The sequence below is a fragment of the Macaca mulatta genome, chromosome 1 (assembly GCF_049350105.2).
Source record: "Macaca mulatta isolate MMU2019108-1 chromosome 1, T2T-MMU8v2.0, whole genome shotgun sequence".
NCBI classification, from domain to species: Eukaryota; Metazoa; Chordata; class Mammalia; order Primates; family Cercopithecidae; genus Macaca; species Macaca mulatta.
The window spans coordinates 119,826,624-119,847,302 of record NC_133406.1 but is presented as its reverse complement, the minus strand read 5'-3'; the positions used below and the strand labels follow the sequence as shown (position 1 = coordinate 119,847,302).

Sequence of the window (20,679 nt, the reverse complement as noted above, 5' to 3'; positions counted from 1 at the left end):
AGAAGATGAATACCGGCTCCACCAGGAGCAAGCGGCCCCTGACCAGGACATAGCAACCTGGCTCCAACAATATCCAGAAGCTTGGGCGGAAATGGGGGGCTTGGGACTAGCAAAACACCGTCCTGCCTTGTTTGTCGAACTTAAGCCTGGGACGGACCCTGTGCGAGTACGCCAATATCCGATGCCCCTAGAGGCCAAGAAAGGGATTGCCCCACAAATCCGCCGGCTCCTCGACCAAGGGGTCCTTCACCCATGTCACTTGCCCTGGAATATTCCATTGTTGCCGGTACGAAAACCTAATAGTGGAGAATACAGACCTGTACAAGACTTAAGAGAAATCAATAAGAGGGTTGTGGACATACACCCAACTGTGCCTAACCCATATACCCTCCTGAGTACCCTAAACCCTAAACATCAATGGTACACTGTTTTAGATTTAAAAGATGCTTTCTTCAGTTTGCCTTTAGCCCCTCAGAGCCAAAAGCTCTTCGCCTTAGAGTGGAATGACCCTGAGAGGGGCATAAGTGGCCAACTGACATGGACTAGGCTGCCGCAGGGATTCAAAAACTCTCCTACCCTGTTCGATGAGGCCCTCCAATGAAGACCTGGGTGAGTACCGACGTAAACACCCTGAAATAACTTTACTACAGTATGTTGATGACCTCCTGATTGCTGCTGAGACCCAAGAAGCTTGCATCCAAGGGACCAAGGGTCTCTTACAAGCTCTGGGGAATCTAGGCTACCGAGCCTCGGCAAAGAAAGCTCAAATCTGTAAGCCAGAAGTAACATATCTGGGGTACCTGCTAAAAGGAGGGCAGCGCTGGTTAACAGATGCCCGGAAGCAGACTGTTCTGCAGATCCCCAGGCCACAATCCACCCAACAAGTGAGGGAATTCCTGGGGTCGGTGGGATTTTGCAGACTATGGATACCTGGGTTTGCAGAACTGGCTAAACCCTTGTATCAGGCAACACGGGGGCAGCAGCCATTTAATTGGACAGACGAAGCCGAGTTGGCTTTTCAACAGATTAAAACCGCCCTACTCTCTGTGCCTGCACTGGGACTACCCGATGTTACCAAGCCCTTCCACTTATACGTGGACAAAAATAAGGGTGTCGCCAAGGGGGTAATAACTCAGAACTTAGGCCCCTGGCGGAGGCCAGTTGCCTACCTGTCAAAAAAGTTAGACCCAGTAGCTGCCGGGTGGCCCCCTTGTCTCCGAATGATTGTGGCCACAGCTCTAATGGTGCAAGATGCTGATAAACTTGTCATGGGTCAAGAATTGCGGGTCGTTACTCCACATGCCATCGAAGGTGTACTCAAACAGCCACCTAATCAATGGATGAGTAACGCCCGGCTCACCCACTACCAAGGACTACTACTAAATCCTCTCAGGATAACTTTCCTGCCCCCAACGACCTTAAACCCTGCCTCGCTGCTGCCCAACCCGGACCTGGACGCCCCCCTCCATGACTGCACCAAGATACTAGCTCAGGTGCACGGAGTTCGAGAAGACCTGCAGGACCGCCCACTCCCTGACACCGACCTCGTCTGGTTCACTGATGGGAGCAGCTTCATGCATCAAGGCCAGAGGTACACTGGAGCGGCAGTGACTTCAGAGACTGAGGTAATCTGGGCGGAACCCCTGGCCCCGGGGACAACGGCCCAGAAGGCCGAACTGATAGCGCTCACCCAAGCTCTTACCTTAGGGGCAGGGAAGAAGCTGACAGTATATACAGACAGCCGATATGCTTTTGCAATGGCGCATATACATGGGGCCATTTACAGGAAGCGAGGGTTACTGACGGCTAAAGGAAAAGAGATAAAAAACAAGCAAGAGATCCTAGCCCTGTTAACAGCCCTATGGAGGCCAGAAAAGTTAGCCATTGTGCATTGCCCAGGGCATCAGAAACCAACCAGTCCAACTGCTCAAGGCAACTTTCTGGCAGACCAAACTGCAAGGAATGTGGCAAAGGCTCCCAGCCAACTCCTTGCACTCCAGCTCCCTGACCCGGGCCCCCGGGACTTGCCATATTTCCCTGAGTATTCAGAACAAGATCTCCAGTGGATTGACAAACTTCCCCTGAAACAGATCCAGAATGGGTGGTGGACTGATACTAATGACCAAACCATCCTACCAGAAAAATTAGGACAACAAGTGTTAGAACACATCCACCGAACCACCCACCTGGGTGCCCAGCGGATGATAGACCTGATCAGATGCTCCAAGCTCAAAATCAGACACATAGCTGAGACGGCCAGCAGCATCGTGACAAGTTGCAAAGTCTGCCAGCTTAACAACGCCTACCCCCAATCTCAGGCTGCAACAGGAACAAGGCTCAGGGGAACCAGGCCCGGTATCTACTGGGAAGTAGATTTTACTGAAATAAAGCCAGGGAAGTATGGGTACCGGTACTTACTTGTCTTTGTAGATACTTTTTCAGGGTGGACTGAAGCATTCCCAACCAAAAGAGAAACTGCTCAGGTCGTAGCAAAGAAAATTCTGGAAGATATCCTTCCCAGGTATAGCTTCCCCGTCCAGATAGGGCCAGATAATGGGCCCGCTTTCGTCGCTAAGGTAAGTCAGGATTTGGCTTCCATCCTTGGGGCAAACTGGAAACTACATTGAGCTTACAGGCCCCAGAGTTCAGGACAGGTAGAGAGGATGAATCGGACCTTAAAAGAGACCTTAACTAAATTGACTATGGAGACTGGCGCTAATTGGGTAGTCCTTCTCCCCTATGCTCTGTTCCAGGCCCGTAATACCCCTTACAGACTAGGCCTTACCCCTTACAAAATCATGTATGGCAGACCCCCACCCCTGGTTCCCAGCCTAAAAGATGATCTGCTCAAGTCTGAAACAGAAAATGTCTCTGAACTCTTATTTTCCCTACAAGCCTTACAGAAAATTCATCAAGAAATCTGGCCCAAGCTGAAGGAGCTATATGAGACCAGTCCCCCACCGACACCCCATCCGTACCAGCTGGGAGACTGGGTCCTGGTTAAGCGACACCGACTAGAGACCCTAGAGCCCAGGTGGAAAGGACCACTCCAGGTACTCCTGACCACACCCACTACCCTGAAGGTAGAAGGCATCGCGTCGTGGATCCACTACACCCACGTCAAGCCAGTGGACCCAACCTCCAACCTTCTGGGGCCAATCATGGCGGCGGCTGAAACACCGGACACGTGGACTGTGGACAGAGCTAAGAACAACCCCTTAAAACTCACCCTGCACCGACAGCATAGCTCACTGCAAACATGCAGTTAGGTAGTCTGACTCTAACGTTAGTCGCCCTAGTGGCCGCTGGGGAAAACATAAAACCAGCTCCTAATCCCTTTGTCTGGAGATTCTGGCTTTATGAAAACCAAACCCACCCTGGGCAACCTCATAAGCCCGGGAAATTAGTGGCCAGTGCAGATTGCCCCTCCTCAGGGTGCAATAGCCCAATTTTACTAAATTTTACCGACTTCCGAATAGCCAAACCAGTGGCACCAATGATATGCTTCGAGTATGATCAGACTAAATACCATTGTAAGCACTATTGGTGGCACCAAAATGCCGGCTGCCCTTATAACTATTGTAACGTCCATAAATTCCAATGGTGGGGAGGGAAAGAACAGTTAGATCCCAGATGGTCTTTCCATCATAGACGAGATGAAGACCTTTCATATACATGGATAATTAGAGACCCCTGAAACTCCCACTGGACCACGCCTCAACACGGGGCTGTATACCACTCCTCCGCCTCCACGTGGCCTAGCAGTCACCTCTATCTGTGGCGGGGTCTAGTGCAGGTATGGCCCCTGGTCCATGGAAATATCCAGCGACAAGAAAATCACCTGACACAAGATTTACGTCCTTTTTCCTGGTTAAAATTATTACAAGAAGGATTAGAACTTGCTAACCTTACAGGACTTCACAGCCTGTCTGGCTGCTTTCTGTGTGCCACTCTAGGGCGTCCACCGCTAACCGCTGTCCCCCTGCCATGGGGATCCTCTACCTCTGCCCAAGCTAACAACCACCGAAACCTCTCATATGTCCCTATCCCTAACGTGCCACTATACCTAAACCCCAGTCAAGAAAAGTTTCCCTACTGTTTCTCAGGAACTAATTCCAGCCTCTGCAGCATCACTGCAACGCCCCCTAATATCACCCTAAGGGCTCCGTCAGGCATATTCTTCTGGTGTAATGGAACATTATCTAAGAACCTATCTAGTCCCTCTGTTACCAACCTACTGTGTCTTCCTGTCACATTAGTCCCCCATTTGACTCTACTTACTGCCGGCGAGTTCCTAGGGTACACCAGTAACTGGACCAGTACTGCTATTCGCCCAGTCCCTAGACCGAGACCTGCACGAGCCATATTTCTCCCCCTCATCGCAGGAATTTCCCTCACCGCATCCTTCATTGCGGCCGGACTGGCGGGGGGAGCCCTAGGTCACACCCTCATAGAAAGTAACAAGCTGTACCAACAATTTGCCGTTGCTATGGAGGAGTCAGCTGAGTCCCTTGCCTCCCTTCAGTGGCAGCTCACATCCCTAGCACAGGTAACCTTGCAGAACCGGAGGGCCTTAGACCTACTCACTGCTGAAAAAGGGGGTACATGTATGTTTCTAAAGGAAGACTGTTGTTTCTACATAAATGAATCAGGGCTTGTAGAGGACCGGGTCCAACAGTTACGCAAGTTAAGCACAGAAGTAAGAACACGGCAGTTTGCTTCAGCTGCAGACCAATGGTGGAATTCATCTATGTTCTCTCTGTTAGCCCCCTTCCTTGGGCCCCTGCTGAGTCTACTATTTCTGCTTACCGTAGGACCTTGTGTTGTTAACAGAATTTTGCGGTTCATTAGAGAAAGGCTTGACACCATACAACTCATGGTCCTCAGAGCCCAATACCAACCTGTAAACGATGAAACAGAATCAGACTTATAAGACCCAAGATTGGCTCTAGAGATACCCGAAAAGAAGGGGGGAATGAAAGGAATCAGGCACATTCCTCAGCCCCGGGCTCAAAACAAACAAGCCCAGTACAAACACATCCCATCCCACCACATATCTCCATATATCTCTCAAACTTCCTGAGCCCAGTACAAACACAAACCATCCCACCACATATCTCCATATATCTCTCAAACTTCCTGGGCCCAGTACAAACACCACCTGGAAAGTCTCCGATAAGGAGACAGCCGTTCGAAGTTTTACTGAAAGCGCGGGAACCAAAAGAATTCCTTTGTTCCCCTGTAACTTTCAGGCTATAAAAAAGCAAGCACTCGCATTGTTCGGGGCCCTCTTGTATGCCGTGGAATGGAGGGACCAAGTTCGAACTTGCAGTAAAAGATCCTTGCCGCTTGGCTTTGACTCTGGACTCTGGTGGTCTTCTTTGGAGAACAAACGGTCTGGGCATAACAATCCATCCTATGTCTGGGCTTCCAAATGGAACTACAGTTTCATTCAAGCCTACACGTGCCTATAGGTCCTGCCTGCAGCAATGACATCTCTCAGCTTAGTAAGGGCTGCTTAGTGTGGGAATATGACTCCCATCTGGAAGACCAGGTGGAGCCTTATCACCATCAAAGTAAAAAACCTATTGTCCATGTCAAAGGTCAAGCCAATGTACTGTTCCTCAAATGAGTAAAAGGCACTTCTGTAGTGCTGGAATGAGTCAGGTAATTCAAAGTAAGTTGAAGAAGTCGAATAATATCTATCAGTGACTCCTGCGAGACTTCAGGCTCTTCCACTTCCATCAGCACGCCACTGAGCCTGGAAAAGGAGACAAAACTAAAGAAGCAGCCAGGGAAAATCAGACACCACAGAGCCCCAACTAGATTTCAGGGGTAACATAAGGAAGTGGTTAAAAAAGAAAAAGGATAGATCCATTAATGAGGTAAAAAAATATACATATATTGCCTTTATGTTGGGATAGAACAGGGCCAGGTAGAAAACAATGAAAGAGAAAGACAGAGAGAGAGAGAGAGAGAGAGAGAGAGAGAGAGAGAGAGAGAGAGAGGCAGAGACAGAGAGAGACAGAGAGAGAAAGAGAGAGAGAAAGTGAGCTCAGTGAATTGGCCAGGTGACAGACACACTGATAAGGGAGAAGGACACTCTGAGTTGGTGCCCTCATGACACACAGCAAACAGTGATCATGAAAAGAATGAGCTCAATAGTTTTCCATAAAACGTGCTCAAAATTCGATGCAGTCACCATGAGAGTACAGCTTTTGAGGTATGGTCAACCTGTGGTACGTTAGTAAATGATAAGGGGAGGAAGAAATGGAAACCTAAACGTCTACTGCAATGAAAACCAACAGCAATGTCAGTAGGAGGAATTCAGCCTTCGTTGAAAACATGAAATCAAACACACTCTGGTCTCCCTGGATCTGTCGTTTCCAGGTGTTTACACAGAACTAAGCATCCACAATTGCTGAAAGTTACCTGGGGCATGGTGGGTTTTGATCTTCTTCCCCTTCTTGGTACTTTTCAATTTCTGCAATAAATTCAGACATGGACAGACACATTAAGCTGATTCCCCTACACACATACAATCCACTGTCTAATCCTCACACAGGGACCTCAGGCGCCTCAGCATGAGAATACAACACTGTGAGAGACTTATTTCCAGAGGCCTGAAGGCTGGTCATGATAGAGATTCCTTGGTTTTTGTCTCAGAAACTTCGTGGGTAAAATGTTCCTATTCTGGTAGATCGTTATCCCAATATCATTTGTCCCAAGTTTGTGCAAATGGTTATGCCATATTTTTCTAATCAATCTAAAGCAAATGCCCTCCAATGATTTCTGGGAGAAAAACTGTAATATTTAGCCCTGTCTCATCAAATACTCAGATTGTTCAAGGTTGTGAGGATTTTAGACACTGAAATTACAGTGGAAAAGGAAATCTACAAACCCTTGAGTCAAATCATAGTTCTCTGAATTTGTCACATCTGCCCAGGTCCAATGTCTTGAGAGTAGAATCAGAGTGCCACAGGCATGGCCTGAGACTAGGAAGACAGCCATGCTCACTGACCAATCCCATGTCTGGGCTTCCAGGTAGAACTAGAGTTTCATTCAACCTACATGTGCCTACAGGTCCTCACTGCAGCAATGACATCTCTCAGCTCAGTAACTGTCATTTGGAACAGGAATATGATCTCTATATGGAAGACTCAGTGGATCCTCATCACCTTCATAGAAAGGTACTCACCATCCACATCAAGAGAAAAGCCAGTGTGTTATTCCTCCAGTGAGTAAAAGAAATTTCTGTAGGGCTGGCAGGAGTCAGGCAGTTCAAGATAACTGGAAGGAGTTGAATAACATCTATCCAGTGAGTTCTGCAAGACTTCAGGATCTACTAACTCCAGCAGCTCCCTGCTGAGCCTGGAAAAGTAGAAAAAGTAAAGAACAAGCCAGGGGAAATCAGACACAACAGAGCCTCAACTGGATTTCATGGGTAGCATAAGGAAGTGGTTAAAAAAGAAAAAGGATAGATTCATTAATGAGGTAACAAATTATTGCCTTCAATATGGGACACAACAGAGCCAAATGGAAAAGAATGAAAGAGACAGACAGACACACACACACACACACACACACACAGAGAGAGAGACAGAGACAGAGAGACGGAGAGAGAGAGAGAGAGAGAGAGAGAGAGAGACAGAAAAAATGAGCTCAGTGAATTGTCCAGGTGACACACTGATGAGGGAGTAACAGGACACTCTGAGTTAGTGCACTCAGGACACACAGCATACAGCGATCATGAAAAGACTGTGCTCAATAATTTTCCATAAAATGTGCTCAAGTTTCCATGCAGTCACCATGAGAATACAGCTTTTGAAGTATGGTCCACCTACAGTAGGTTCGTAAATGATAACGGGAGGAAGAAATGGATACCTAAATATCTACTGTCATGAAAACCAACAGCAATGTTAGTAGGAATAATTCAGGCTTGGTTGAAAAGATGTAATCCATATTGTCAGCCTGCTCTGTTTTCCCTGAACCAGGAGTCTCCAGGTGTCAACACAGAATTAGCTGTTCACAATTGCTCAAAGTTACCTGGGGCATGGTGGGCCTTCGTCTTCTTCCTCTTCTTGGTCCTTTTTAATTCCTGCAATAAATTCAGACAAGGACAAACAAAATAAGCCAATTTACCTACACCCATAACAGTCCACTGTCTAATCCCCACACGGGGACCTCAGGCTCCTCAGCATGAGAACAGGACAATGTGAGAGACATACTTCAGGAGGCCTGAAAGCCGGTCATGATAGAGGTTCTTTGGTTTGCATCGCTGAACCAAGGGTGCAATATCCCTATTCTGGTAGATCATTATCCCAAAATCATTTTTCCCAAGTTTGTGCACAGTTATGCCTTATTGTTCCCATAAATTCAAAGAAAATGTCCCAGATTATTTCTAGGAGGAAAACTGCAGTATTCAGCCCTGTCTCATCAAATGCCCAGCTCGTTCATGGATGCAAGAATTTTAGACACTGAAATTAGAATGAAGGAGGAAATCTACAAACCTTTGAGTCCAAATCACAGTTCTGTGAATTTTTTACATCTGCCTGGGTCCAATGTGCTGAGAATGGGCTCAGGTTGCCACAGGCATAGCTGGAGACTAGGAATAGAGCCATGCTCACTGGTCCATTTCATGTCTGGGCTTCCAACTGAAACTAGTTTCATTACAACCCATATGTGCCTATAGGTCCTGCCTGCGGCAATGACATCTCTCAGGTCAGTAAGGGCCACTTAGAACAGGAATATCACCCCTATCTGGAAGACCAGGTGGAGCCTTATCACCTTCATAGAAAGGTACTCACTGTCCACATCAAGAGCCAAGCAAAGGTGCTGTTCCTCCAATGAGTAAAATGCACTTCTATAGGGCTGACATGAGTCAGGCAGTTCAAGATAACCTGAAGGAGTCGAATAACATCTATCCAGTGAGTCCTGCAAGACTTCAGGCTCTTTCTCATCCAGCAGCTCCCTGCTGAGCCTGGAAAAGTAGGAAAAAGTAAAGAATAAGCCAGGGGGGAATCAGAAACCACACAGTGCCAGCTAGATTTCATGGGTAATATAAGGAAGTATTTGAAAAGAAAGAGGACAGATCCATGAATGAGGTAACAAACTATTGCCTTTATATTGGGATAGACCAGGGCCAGGTAAAAAAGGATGAAACAGAAAGACACACACACACACACACACACACAGAGAGAGAGAGAGAGAGAGAGAGAGAGCTCAGTGAATTGGCCAGGTGACACACTGATGAGGGAGTCAAGGACACTCTGTATTTGTGCCCTCAGGACACACAGTGAACAGTGATGATGAAAAGAGTGTGCTCAATAATTTTGCATAAAATGTGCTCGTTTCCTGGCAGTCACCATGAGAATACAGCTTTAGAGGTATGGTCAACCTTCACTAGGTTAGTAAATGATAAGGGTAGGAAGAAATGGAAACCTAAACACTTACTGTAATGAGAACCAAAAGCAATGTGAGTAGGTGTAATTCAGACTTGTCTGACAAGATGAAATCATTATTTTCAGCATGTTCTGTTATCCCTGAACTTGGCGTCTCCAGATGTCAACATCAGTTTAACTGTCCACAATTTCTCAGACTCACCTGGGACATGTTGCCTCTTCGTCCTCCTTTTACACTTGATCCCACCGATGCCCTGCAAATAATTCAGATAGGGCCTCTTACATTAAGCAGTTCTTCCTTGCACACAGAAACATTCCTCTGTCCAATCCTAACACAGGGACATCAGTCTTCTCAGTGTGAGAACAGGAGACTTTGAGAGAAATATAACAGAAGGCCTGAGGTCAAGTCTTGAGAGAACTAACTTGGTTCCTTTCATGAGCCTTGGGCAAAATTCCCCTGTTTGGAACGTTATCTTCCAATGTGCTCTGTCCTAGGTGTGTGTACAAATGAGCAATGTCTTTCCCAGTAGATTTTAGGCAAATAGTTCTAAGACCTCGTAGTAGAAATACTACAATATTCAGGCTTCTCTCATCAAATACCCAGGATTTGATACTTTACGAGATTGGGGACACTGAGATTTTATGAAGGAGTGCAATGTACCAGCTCTTGAGTCAAAATAAGACTTGGTTCTACACAGAAGCATCAGCTATTATGGTTTTGCGGGTGAAAAGTCAGTCATTTATCTGGAAAACATACCAGCAAGAAGATGGACAGATGAGCTAAAACAAGCCAACTTAGAAGACACAGAAAATGGGGATAAATTCAGTGAAACCTGGGTCACATCTTCCACTGAGAGGTAGACAAGGGTGACACTGGCCTTGGGCAGGTAGAGAACCACACAGACATGCTTTGGGAACAAAACTCATAAGGAACTTAGTAGCTGGCAAGAGACATTTAATTCAGATGAGCTGATCTGACAGACAACTCCTGGGCATGTGCTGCAGAGCTTGGTGTGAGTTCGCCACACCTGCCTTGAGTTCAATGTCTTGACAGTCGGTCAAGGGTGGCAAGGGCATGGCCTGAGACTAGGAAGAGAGCAAAGCTCACTGACCCACCCCATGCCTGTGCTTCAGACTCAACTCCAGAGTGATTGAAATCTACATTGATATATAGGTTCGGGCCACAGTGATGGCAACTCTCAGCTCAGCCAGGGGTACAAGGCCCAAAGATTATGGGGTCTACCTGGGACATGAACTGGAGCTTTATCACCTTCACAATGGAGTACTCACTGCCTATGTCAAGAGCCAAGCCGACCTGCTGTTCCTCTAATGAGGGAAAGGTGCTCTTGTAAGATTGGTACGAGGCAGACATATCAGGAGGAATTGAGAGAGTCGAATAACCTTCATCCCAAGACTCCTGGGGGCTTCCTCCTCTTCAGACTCCTGCAGATTCCTGATGAGCCAGGCAGGACAGAGATGACAGAAGATTAAACCAACAGAGATTAGACAACAAAACCCCCCAGATGATCTGATGGGAGACAGAATGGAGTGGTCACAGAAACCAAAGGCATTTTTCCTTCAAGAGAAATAAAACTATCCTTCTAAATGCAGGGTGGAGGGTGACTGCTTTGGGGACCGAACAAAAATGGGCAGCACATGCTCAATATATTTGCCACAGATGAGCCAATGCAAGGCACCCAGACTCTCCCTGTAAACTACCATCATGACTTGCAGCACAGAGAACTAACACAGGGCTTCAACTACTTTGCATAAATTGGGTTGAATTTTGCATGCGACATTCAAGTGAACAGAGCTCTTGAGGCAGTGCAGACACACAGCTTGTGTATTAAGGGCCCCATTTTTCCAATATTTTGATATAATATGTTTATTTTTCCAATTTCTTTTCTTGCACAAATACTAGCAAACATACTAACAACAAATAGGCAGAAAGCATATATACATCTCTCTCTGGATTTAAACACATGGGAGAGAACAGGCAACACCAAGAAATCCCTGTTTGAGGGTCTGGAGTGGACTTCCAGCAAACTCCAACAGACCTGCAGCTGAGGGACCCAACTGTTAGAAGGAAAACTAACAAACAGAAAGGGAAAGCATCCACATCCACAAAAAGGACATCCACACCAAAACCCCATCTGTAGGTTACCATCATCAAAGATCAAAGGTAGATAAAAGCACAAAGATGGGGAGAAACCAGAGCAGAAAAGCAGAAAATTCTAAAAACCAGAGTGCCCCTTCTCCTCCAAAGGATCACAGCTCCTCGCCAGCAACGGAACAAAGCAGGATGGAGAATGACTTTGACGAGTTGACAAAAGTAGGCTTCAGAAAGTCAGTAATAACAAACTTCTCTGAGCTAAAGGAGGATGTGTGAATCCATTGCAAGGAAGCTAAAAACCTTGAAAAAAGAATAGACGAATGGCTAACTAGGGTAAACAGTGTAGAGAAGACCTTAAATGACCTGATGGAGCTGAAAACCATGGCACAAGAACTACCTGACGCATGCACAAGCTTCAGTAGCCAATTCTATCAAGTGGAAGAAAGGGTATCAGTGATTGAAGATCAAATTAAGGAAATGAAGCAAGAAGAGAAGGTTAGAGAAAAAAGAGTAAAAAGAAATGAACAAAGCCTCCAACAAATATGGGACTATGTGAAAAGACCAAATCTACATTTGGTTGGTATACCTGAAAGTGACAGGGAGAATGGAACCAAGCTGGAAAACACTCTACAGGATATTATCCAGGAGAACTTCCCCAACCTAGCAAGGCAGGCCAACATTCAAATTCAGGAAATAAAGAGAACACCACAAAGATACTCCTCGAGAAGAGCAACCTCAAGATACATAATTGTCAGATTCACCAAGGTTGAAATGAAGGAAAAACTGCTAAGGGCAGCCAGAGAGTAAGGTATGGTTACCCACAAAGGGAAGCCTATCAGACTAACAGCGGATCTCTCGGCAGAAACCCTACCAGCCAGAAGAGAGTGGAGACCAATATTCAACATTCTTAAAGAAAAGAATTTTCAACCCAGAATTTCATATCCAGCCAAATGAAGCTTCATAAGTGGAGGAGAAATAAAATCCTTTACAGACAAGCAAATGCTCAGAGATTTTGCCACCATCAGGCCTGCCTTACAAGAGCTCCTGAAGGAAGCACTAAACATGGAAAGGAACAACCAGTACCAGCCACTGCAAAAACATGCCAAACTGTAAAGAACATCAATGCTAGGAAGAAAGTGTATCAACTAATGGGCAGAATAACCAGCTAACATCATAATGACAGGATCAAATTCACACATTAACAATATTAACCTGAAATGTAAATGGACCAAATGCCCCAATTAAAAAACACAGACTGGCAAACTGGATAAAGAGTCAAGACCCATCAGTGCGCTGTATTCAGGAGACCCATCTCATATGCAGAGACACACATAGGCTCAAAATAAAGGGATGGAGGAAGATCTACCAAGCAAATGGAAAACAAAACAAAACAAAAAGCAGGGGTTCATATCCTAGTCTCCAATAAGACAGACTTTAAACCAACAAAGATCAAAAGAGACAAAGAAGGCCATTACATAATGGTAAAGGGATCAATTCAACAAGAAGAGCTAACTATCCTAAACATATATGCACCCAATACAGGAGCATCCAGATTCATAAAGCAAGTCCTGAGAGACCTAAAAAGAGATGTAGACTCCCACACAATAATAACGGGAGACTTTAACACCCCACTGTCAACATTAGACAGATCAACGAGACAGAAACTTAATAAGGATATCCAGGACTTGAACTCATTTCTGCACCAAGCAGACCTAATAGACATCTATAGAACTCTCCACCCCAAATCAACAGAATATACATTCTTCTCAGCACCACATCACACTTATTCCAAAATTGACCACATATTTGGAAGTAAAGCACTCCTCAGCAAATGTAAAAGAACAGAAATCACAACAAACTGTTTCTTACACCACAGTGCAATCAAATTAGAACTCAGGATTAAGAAACTCACTCAAAACTGTACAACTACATGGAAACTGAACAACCTGCTCCTGAATGACTACTGGGTACATAACGAAATGAAGGCAGAAATAAAGATGTTCTTTAGAACCAATGAGAACAAAGACACAACATACCAGAATCTCTGGGACACATTTAAAGCAGTGTGTAGAGGGAAATTTATAGCACTAAATGCCCACAAGAGAAAGCAGGAAAGATCTAAAATTGACACCCTAACATCACAATGAAAAGAACTAGAGAAGCAAGAGGAAACAAATTCAAAAGCTAGCAGAAGACAAGAAATAACTAAGCTCACAGCAGAACTAAAGGAGATAGAGACCCAAAAAACCCTTCAAAAAATCAGTGAATCCAGTAGATGATTTTTTTGAAAAGATCAACAAGAAATCCCTGTTTGTCTCATTCATCAGGCTGATCTGATTGCACGTGCCTATATTGAGAGGACTATGAAATTAAAACAAATACAAGTGCCACAAATAACACACAACATTGTTAATAAGGACCATTTGTAGCTGGGTGAAGGGAAGAAATAGTTCTATTCATCACCTCCCCTTTTTCCCTCAATCTACAATCTCCAGGTGTCACTACTGAAGTAACAGCCCACAATTCCACAGCATTACCTGGAAGACACTGGCCCTTTTTCTTCCTCTTCCTCATCATCACTTTCACTTTCTGTAAATAAATTCAGAGAAGCAGGTCACATTAAGCAATTCACACTTCACATATGACCAAATCACTGTCCAGTCATAGCACAAGGACATAACTATTCTCAGTGCAAGAATATGGATTCTGACAGGAATATTCTAGGATGCCCTAGATAAAGTCTGGTGAGAAGTAGATGACCCTGCTTTCCAGACCCACAGGCCAAAATCTCCCTCTACATGTAGACCATAATGCCATAATTCCCTGCCTGAGTCAAAGTTAAACAAAATTTTTCCCAAAAAACTCTCCAGAAATTGGTCAATTTTCTAGGAGTGTCGCCGCAATACTGACTTATATTACCAGGTAACATGGACATTAAATGTTTAGAGGCATCTATACATGAAACTCGACTGATAGATAAATTTGAACAATTCTTGCTTTGAAAGGAATCTGTGATTTGGAAGGCCAAGACAGGTGAATCATTTGAGGTCATAAGTTCAAGACCAGCCTGGCCAATATGGGGAAACCCCGTCTCTACTAAAAATACAAAAATTAGCCAGATGTGGTGATGTGCACCTGTGATCCCATTTACTCAGGAGACTGAGGCAGGAGAATCACTTGAATCTCGGAGGCAGAGGTTGCACCAAGCCAAGATGGTCCCACTGCCCTCCAGCCTGGGTGACAGAGCAAGACTCCACTGCAAAACAATATGTGTGTGTGTGTGTGTGTGTGTGTGTGTGTATACATATGTGTGTGTGTGTGTGTGTGTGTGTGTGTGTGTATATGATGCTACAAAGAAACATTAGATCAGCCATTGCCTTGATGGGGTGGAGAAACGGGGTCCAGCCTTGCTTTATGGAAATACATCAGCAAAGTAAAGAAGAAAAGTTTCCATCCTGATTTCAGGGTGACTGTGCCGCTAAGCAAGCTGACTAAAAGGAGATCAAGATTAAAGCTGAGAGCAGTGAAGCCTAGGGAACAATATTTCCAGATACAAAGGCAAGGCTGCCAGCTTCCTTAAAAAGGCATAGAAACTCCATGAACATTGTTCAGGGACAGATGACTTAATCGCAGATGACAAGAGATACTGAATCGAAGCTAGGAGGCCCGACAGATATTTCCTGTGCACCTCCTGCACTAGGTGACTATGAGATTGTCAAACTGGCATGGGGTCCAGAAAGTTCATACTGGGAACTGGCAGACAAAGGCATGACATGAGCTGAGAAGGACAAAAAAACTCCCTGATATCTTTTTAGAATCCCATCGCAGTTTTTTTATTCAAACCAATTTGTGTGTATAGAGCCTGTCTTCAGAGTTTACCTTCCTCAACCTAGACAGAGGCAGGAGACACAAGGAAAACAGAGGCTACCTGGGATAATATGTACAGCATCCTCCACTCATCATGAAAGGATGAGTCAATGAGAGTTGAGTCGACTTCATCTTCCACAAATGTGATCTTGGTATTCCTGTGTGGCTGGTTCGAGTCATAAGGGCCGTGGCTATTTGAACAAGTGACAGCACATTCCTCCAGTGAGTCCTCAGGGACTTCCCTTTCTTCAGCCTTCTGCACCTCCCTGATGAGCCAGGTGGGACAGAGAAGAAAGAAGATTAAACACAGAGGGATTGGACCCCAGGGAATCCTAGCTGGTTTTGACAGGAGGCATTAAGAGAGAGGCCCCAGAAAGCAAACAGGAGGTTCCCTTTAAGAAGTGACAGGCAATCCTCTTCTCTCTGCAACAGAGCATGGCTGCCATGGGAGCCAGAGAGGAAGAGAGCAACTCATGTTCACTGCACTGGAAAGACAGGAGCTGAGGAGGATGAAGACTCAGCTCTCCCTGTACAGTACAGACATGACACTCGGCGCACACAGAGAGACAACAGCTGCCACACCCTGTGTCTAAGCTGGGTTGAATTTCACATACTGTGGCCAAGGGAATGCAGGCTTTGGGCCCATCCTAGATGCCAGAGAGGGTGCGCCTCCTAGACCCTTTTCATATGTTACCACCCACTACTTGCTCCTGAGTATTCAGTGTTACCTGGGGGCACACGAATCCTGTACTTTCTCAGCCTCCTCAACTTGAACATCTGCATCCTCACCTTGGCCATTTTCTGTAAATACAGAAGTGTTCGTTCAGGTATTTCCCACTTCACACTCTGCAAGCACAGTCAGCCCAATGAGCACAGAGACATGAACATCTAGGCGTGGGTCACCGTTCAACTGAAAGCTATCATGTTTTATCTTTAACAAAATGCCCTGGCGTCATTTCCTGATCCATCAGGCAATGCATTTCTGATCTGGAGGGCCACCATCAAGATATGGCCAAATATTGAAAAGACCTTTTGGTCCCCATATCACTGGAGGCTTGTGCAGCCTCTCTCCGGCCTTTGGCAGCTGTCTCCCCCATCCTGCCACAGATCTGATTCCCAGGCACGGGCTTGGTGTCCTGTCACAGTTCGCATTTCCAACCTAATTCTTTCTTTTAGGAGAAGACAAACTTGTCCCACAGTCCTCTATACATCAGGAGACTGCACAGGCCCTCCACGTGGCTTCTGCTGTGTTATTCAGGGACATTCTCTCCGTGGGGAGTGCTCCACTCTGAAGCCCTTCCTACCACCAAATGCCCCCACATCAAGTGCCTTCTCCAACACCACACGGCGAGGGGCTTCATCTCATTCTGAAAAACAGTCGTAAGTGTTCCCACATTTGGATGCTTCAGACCCTTGCAAGAGACAATTTGGCTGCCTTTGCAGATGGAGAGAGAGAAACTCAGGAAGGATAAGTCACTCCCTCACTGACAGTTACTAAGAACATTGCCAAAGAGACAGCCTGGGAACCTTCATTCTTAGTCCAGAGTTCTTTTCACTATAACAAGCGTCCTCCTGTCACAGCCTCCTTCCTGTCCTTTAAAACTAGAGAGATGCTTGCTCCAAAGACCACCTTCCATCAAGGAAGGAGGGACATTTGCAATACTGTGACCTCCAACCCCATGGGTTTCCCATCTCTGTTCTTACCCAGGAAGTCCTGGTCATGTCATGGCCACATATGTTTAGTGAAAAAACCCCACTGATACAACTGTCATTGTGGAAGTGTGGAGGTCTGGAGTCTCTCATAAGCCTGGGGTTTTGGGTCATGAGGGCCAATGGCCACCTTACCTGGGCTGAGCTTTTGGACAAGGTGCTGTGCCAGCCTACACTCCTCAGCCAGCTGTTCTCGGAGGTCCTGCCGCTGGGACTTGTCCGGCTCATCCGGAGTGAGGAGGGCCTGGAGATGCTGAGTCAATGAGCGGGAGGCATCTCTCCCTTCCCGTAACTTCTCCCTTAACTGGGTCAGCTCCCGTGCCTGAGAGTGAACCAGGACTTTATATTGCCTAAGGTGAGAAGGTAGAGAACATTTAACAGTGGAAAGGGATGAGCGACAATGTCCTCGAGGAGACCTCCAAGCAGAAGGTCAGCACATGTTTAAAGGAATGTCTGTGGCCAAGAGAAAGAATAGAAAATGGTTTACAGGCTTCCTCTGTATCAGAGAGGGCTCCTGTAAGATCCTTGATGATGTTCCATTCATCTCTCTCTTCTGTAAACAAAAGTAGGTGTCTTCCTAATTCGTTTCAAAAAGACATCCTTTCAGTTCCTCACTCTGGCCACGGACATTTCCATGTGAAAATACGCATAGTGCATCTCGCGGCGATAGATACAAAGCCATGTACAGAAATGAGGCCGGGTGCAGATGGGGCGAATTGAAAAGAGGAAAGAAGAAAAGAATGACAGGGCCGAGAAGGCAACATTGATTGAGTGAAAGAATGAGATGGCACAGCCACTCAGGAGGTGATTCTGACTAAGGGTAAGTGGGGTGGTGATGACACACCATTTTGAGTATACTGAATGCTGTTGGGTGGTTCCCACTCCTTTGGTTAATTTTGTGTTATGTAAATTTCACCTCAACAATTACTTGTTTGAAAAAGAGAAAACAAAGCTCTGAGAAACAACTGCAACCCATAACTTATCCTTGTTCTCTGTTTGATAAATATTTGTGTGTCGTGAGCCTGCCATGGCAATTCCTTCCCTTCCCTGACCCAGCTTGGCTCTTACTTCTCCCGCCGAGCTGCTGTACATCAGAGATTTACACACCTGCCCACCTGCCTGCCCCCACGGGGCCCCCTCACCTGAGCTCCTCAGCTTGCTTGAGCTGCTCTGCGAGCTTCTCCCCCTTGAACTGCAGCTCATCCCTCAGCATAGATTTTATGAGTTCTTTGCACTCTTCATACTCTGAGAAAAGACAGACACGCCTGCCTCAGTGGAAGGCTGGACATGCTGCTGTGGTCACTGCCTACAGGGCAGGAGGCAGGTCCATCCAAAGGACAAAACCGTCCCCGCTACCAGGCTCTAGGCAGGGATTTCCATATCTTTACTCTTCAGTCTCCCGACTTTCTGGCGTCGAATCCTCCAAAATTTAGAGATGAAGAAAGAGAAACTCAAGGGCACATCAAGGAAGTTGACAAGATGATTCAACCACAACGAAGTGGAGTCAGAACTCACAGCCCCTGAGGTCCAAGTCTGAATGTGGGGCCGCTTTCCCAAGCCTTCAGCCTCTCCTCTAAAACACTGCACTGGGCCATGAAGCAGTGATTTCTTGTAAGTCGGGAAGGCCCCTAGGACTATGGGACTGACGGTTTCCCTTTTACTGGGAATTCCAAGGACAAGTATGTCAAAGATTTTTAAATCTTTGATTTTTAAATCATATCTTCAGATAATATTTTAAGAATCATATCTGAAACATAAAGTATGAGACATAAGACCATAAGGCCATGAAGGAAATATGCCCAAATACTAATAAAGTTTGTGTTAATTTAGAAACAGTAGAATGAAGAACTAATAGATAGTGTTTACTCTGTGCCAATAAACGTTCTAGGAGATTGACAAGAAATAGCTCATGTAATTCACTGCAGCAATTTACAGAGGTAGGTATTATTGTAGTACCCTATGAACAGATGAGGAAACTGAGGTACAGACAAGACAAGCAACTTGGATGGAGTCCAGGATAGAGGCCCAGGGTCCCTGCTCTGCCCACTGCACTACTACTTCCACACATTGTCGGGTGCGATCTTTCTTCCTCTTTAGGAACAAGAGCCTGTGCCCCAGGAAGCAGGACTTCCTCTCACCAGGGTACTCTCTGCTTTTTTATTTATTTATTTGTTTTTTGACGAATCTTCCCGTCACCCAGGGCTGGAGTGCAATGGCGTGATCTTGGCTCACTGCAACCTCTGCCTCCTGGGTTCAAAAGATTCTCCTACCACAGACCCCGGAGTAGCTGGGATTACAGGCACCTGCCACCACGCCCAGCTAATTTTTGTATTTTTAGTGGAGATGCGGTTTCTCCATGTTGCCCAGGCTAGTCTCAAACTCCTGACCTCGTGATCTGCCCGCCTCAGCCTCTCAAAATGCTGGGATTACAGGAGTGAGCCACTGTGCACAGCCCCTACTCCCTGCTCTTGATGCTGTCACTTACAGATACCACAGGTTCTATTAGGAGCAGACACCTCTTGAAGTTCCTCAGAGCGGGTACTGGGTACTATCACCAACTTTCCCTCAGGGTCCCTAGAACAGAGCTTTGCCCACTGGGCCTCAACAGAAGCTTGAACTGAATAAAAGTTCACTAGTCCCAGACATTTAGAACAACAGACTAGATGTTACTTGTCTGCAGGATCTTATATGGTACAGACAGGATTCTTGAAAACATGATTGAGCCTCTTGGAGAAAACAGGTCGTTCTGTGCCTGTGTCAGAAAATCAACAACTGGGATTTGAACTCTAGTCCCACCCCCACCTGACTGCAAACAGGAAAGTTACTAAATACTTTGGTACCTCTGTCTTCCAACTTTAACAAAATGTTAAAATACCCATTTCTGTTTTCTTACAAGTACAGGAAGGAAGAAATTATTTTTGATGGAGAGAGCATTTAGTTCCTCAAAGAGAAGATAGATATCATTCATCACTTTCATGATGGTGAGCCTAGAGATTGTACTGTATTTGTTCTGCCAGTTGGCCAGGAAGCAGGCCACTTGAGTTACAACAAATTTCTCTTTTATGTTTCTGAACTGTTGTTTCTTCTCTGCCAGCTGGGGGCACAATTTCTCGTTGATTTCTAGAATGCTCATCTCTGCCTTCTCACTGGACTAAGGGCCGGCAGACACCACCATGCTGACGTTTGTGGCAGAAGAGGTGGAGCCAGGGACTGGGGAGAAGAAACGCCAACACGTGATGGGTTAAAAATTGGTGAAATCAAATAGGTTTAGTCAGGACTGAGGGATGTCAGTAACTGAAATTCTTAACCTACTGTTGAGAGAAATGTGATCACTCCCCACAACACTTTAGGATCTTTAACCACAAAAATAAGGTTCAAGGTGCCTGAGCTCAGAGCTGCAGGCACTGCCAGTGGCTCAGAGTCTGACAAGAGTGAGGAAGATTGTCACCAGCGTGCCAGGTAACCGTCTGCAGTTGCAATAACAGAATTAGAAGGTGGGGGTGTCATGGAATCTTAGGAGCCCTGCATTCCAATTGCCCAGGCTTTGCTGAAACACAGGCACCCTGGTCTCACCTGAGGTCACCACCA

General features: G+C 45.9%; 1 protein-coding gene across 1 annotated transcript in view; it reads right to left on the bottom strand.

The window, feature by feature from the left end:
* The window catches only part of LOC708768 (NBPF member 20), an 853,661-nt gene that overhangs the window by 8,190 nt on the left and 824,792 nt on the right, over positions 1-20,679 (bottom strand). Inside the window, 16 exon segments of the mRNA XM_077949597.1 lie at positions 4,810-5,709; positions 5,712-5,761; positions 6,433-6,484; positions 7,199-7,371; positions 8,047-8,098; positions 8,808-8,980; positions 9,604-9,655; positions 10,692-10,826; positions 10,829-10,854; positions 14,052-14,103; positions 15,443-15,466; positions 15,469-15,647; positions 16,110-16,182; positions 17,227-17,441; positions 18,234-18,336; positions 20,092-20,301. Of these exon segments, the coding sequence (XP_077805723.1) occupies positions 5,519-5,709; positions 5,712-5,761; positions 6,433-6,484; positions 7,199-7,371; positions 8,047-8,098; positions 8,808-8,980; positions 9,604-9,655; positions 10,692-10,826; positions 10,829-10,854; positions 14,052-14,103; positions 15,443-15,466; positions 15,469-15,647; positions 16,110-16,182; positions 17,227-17,441; positions 18,234-18,336; positions 20,092-20,301 (1,760 nt within the window). The 3' untranslated portion in view covers positions 4,810-5,518.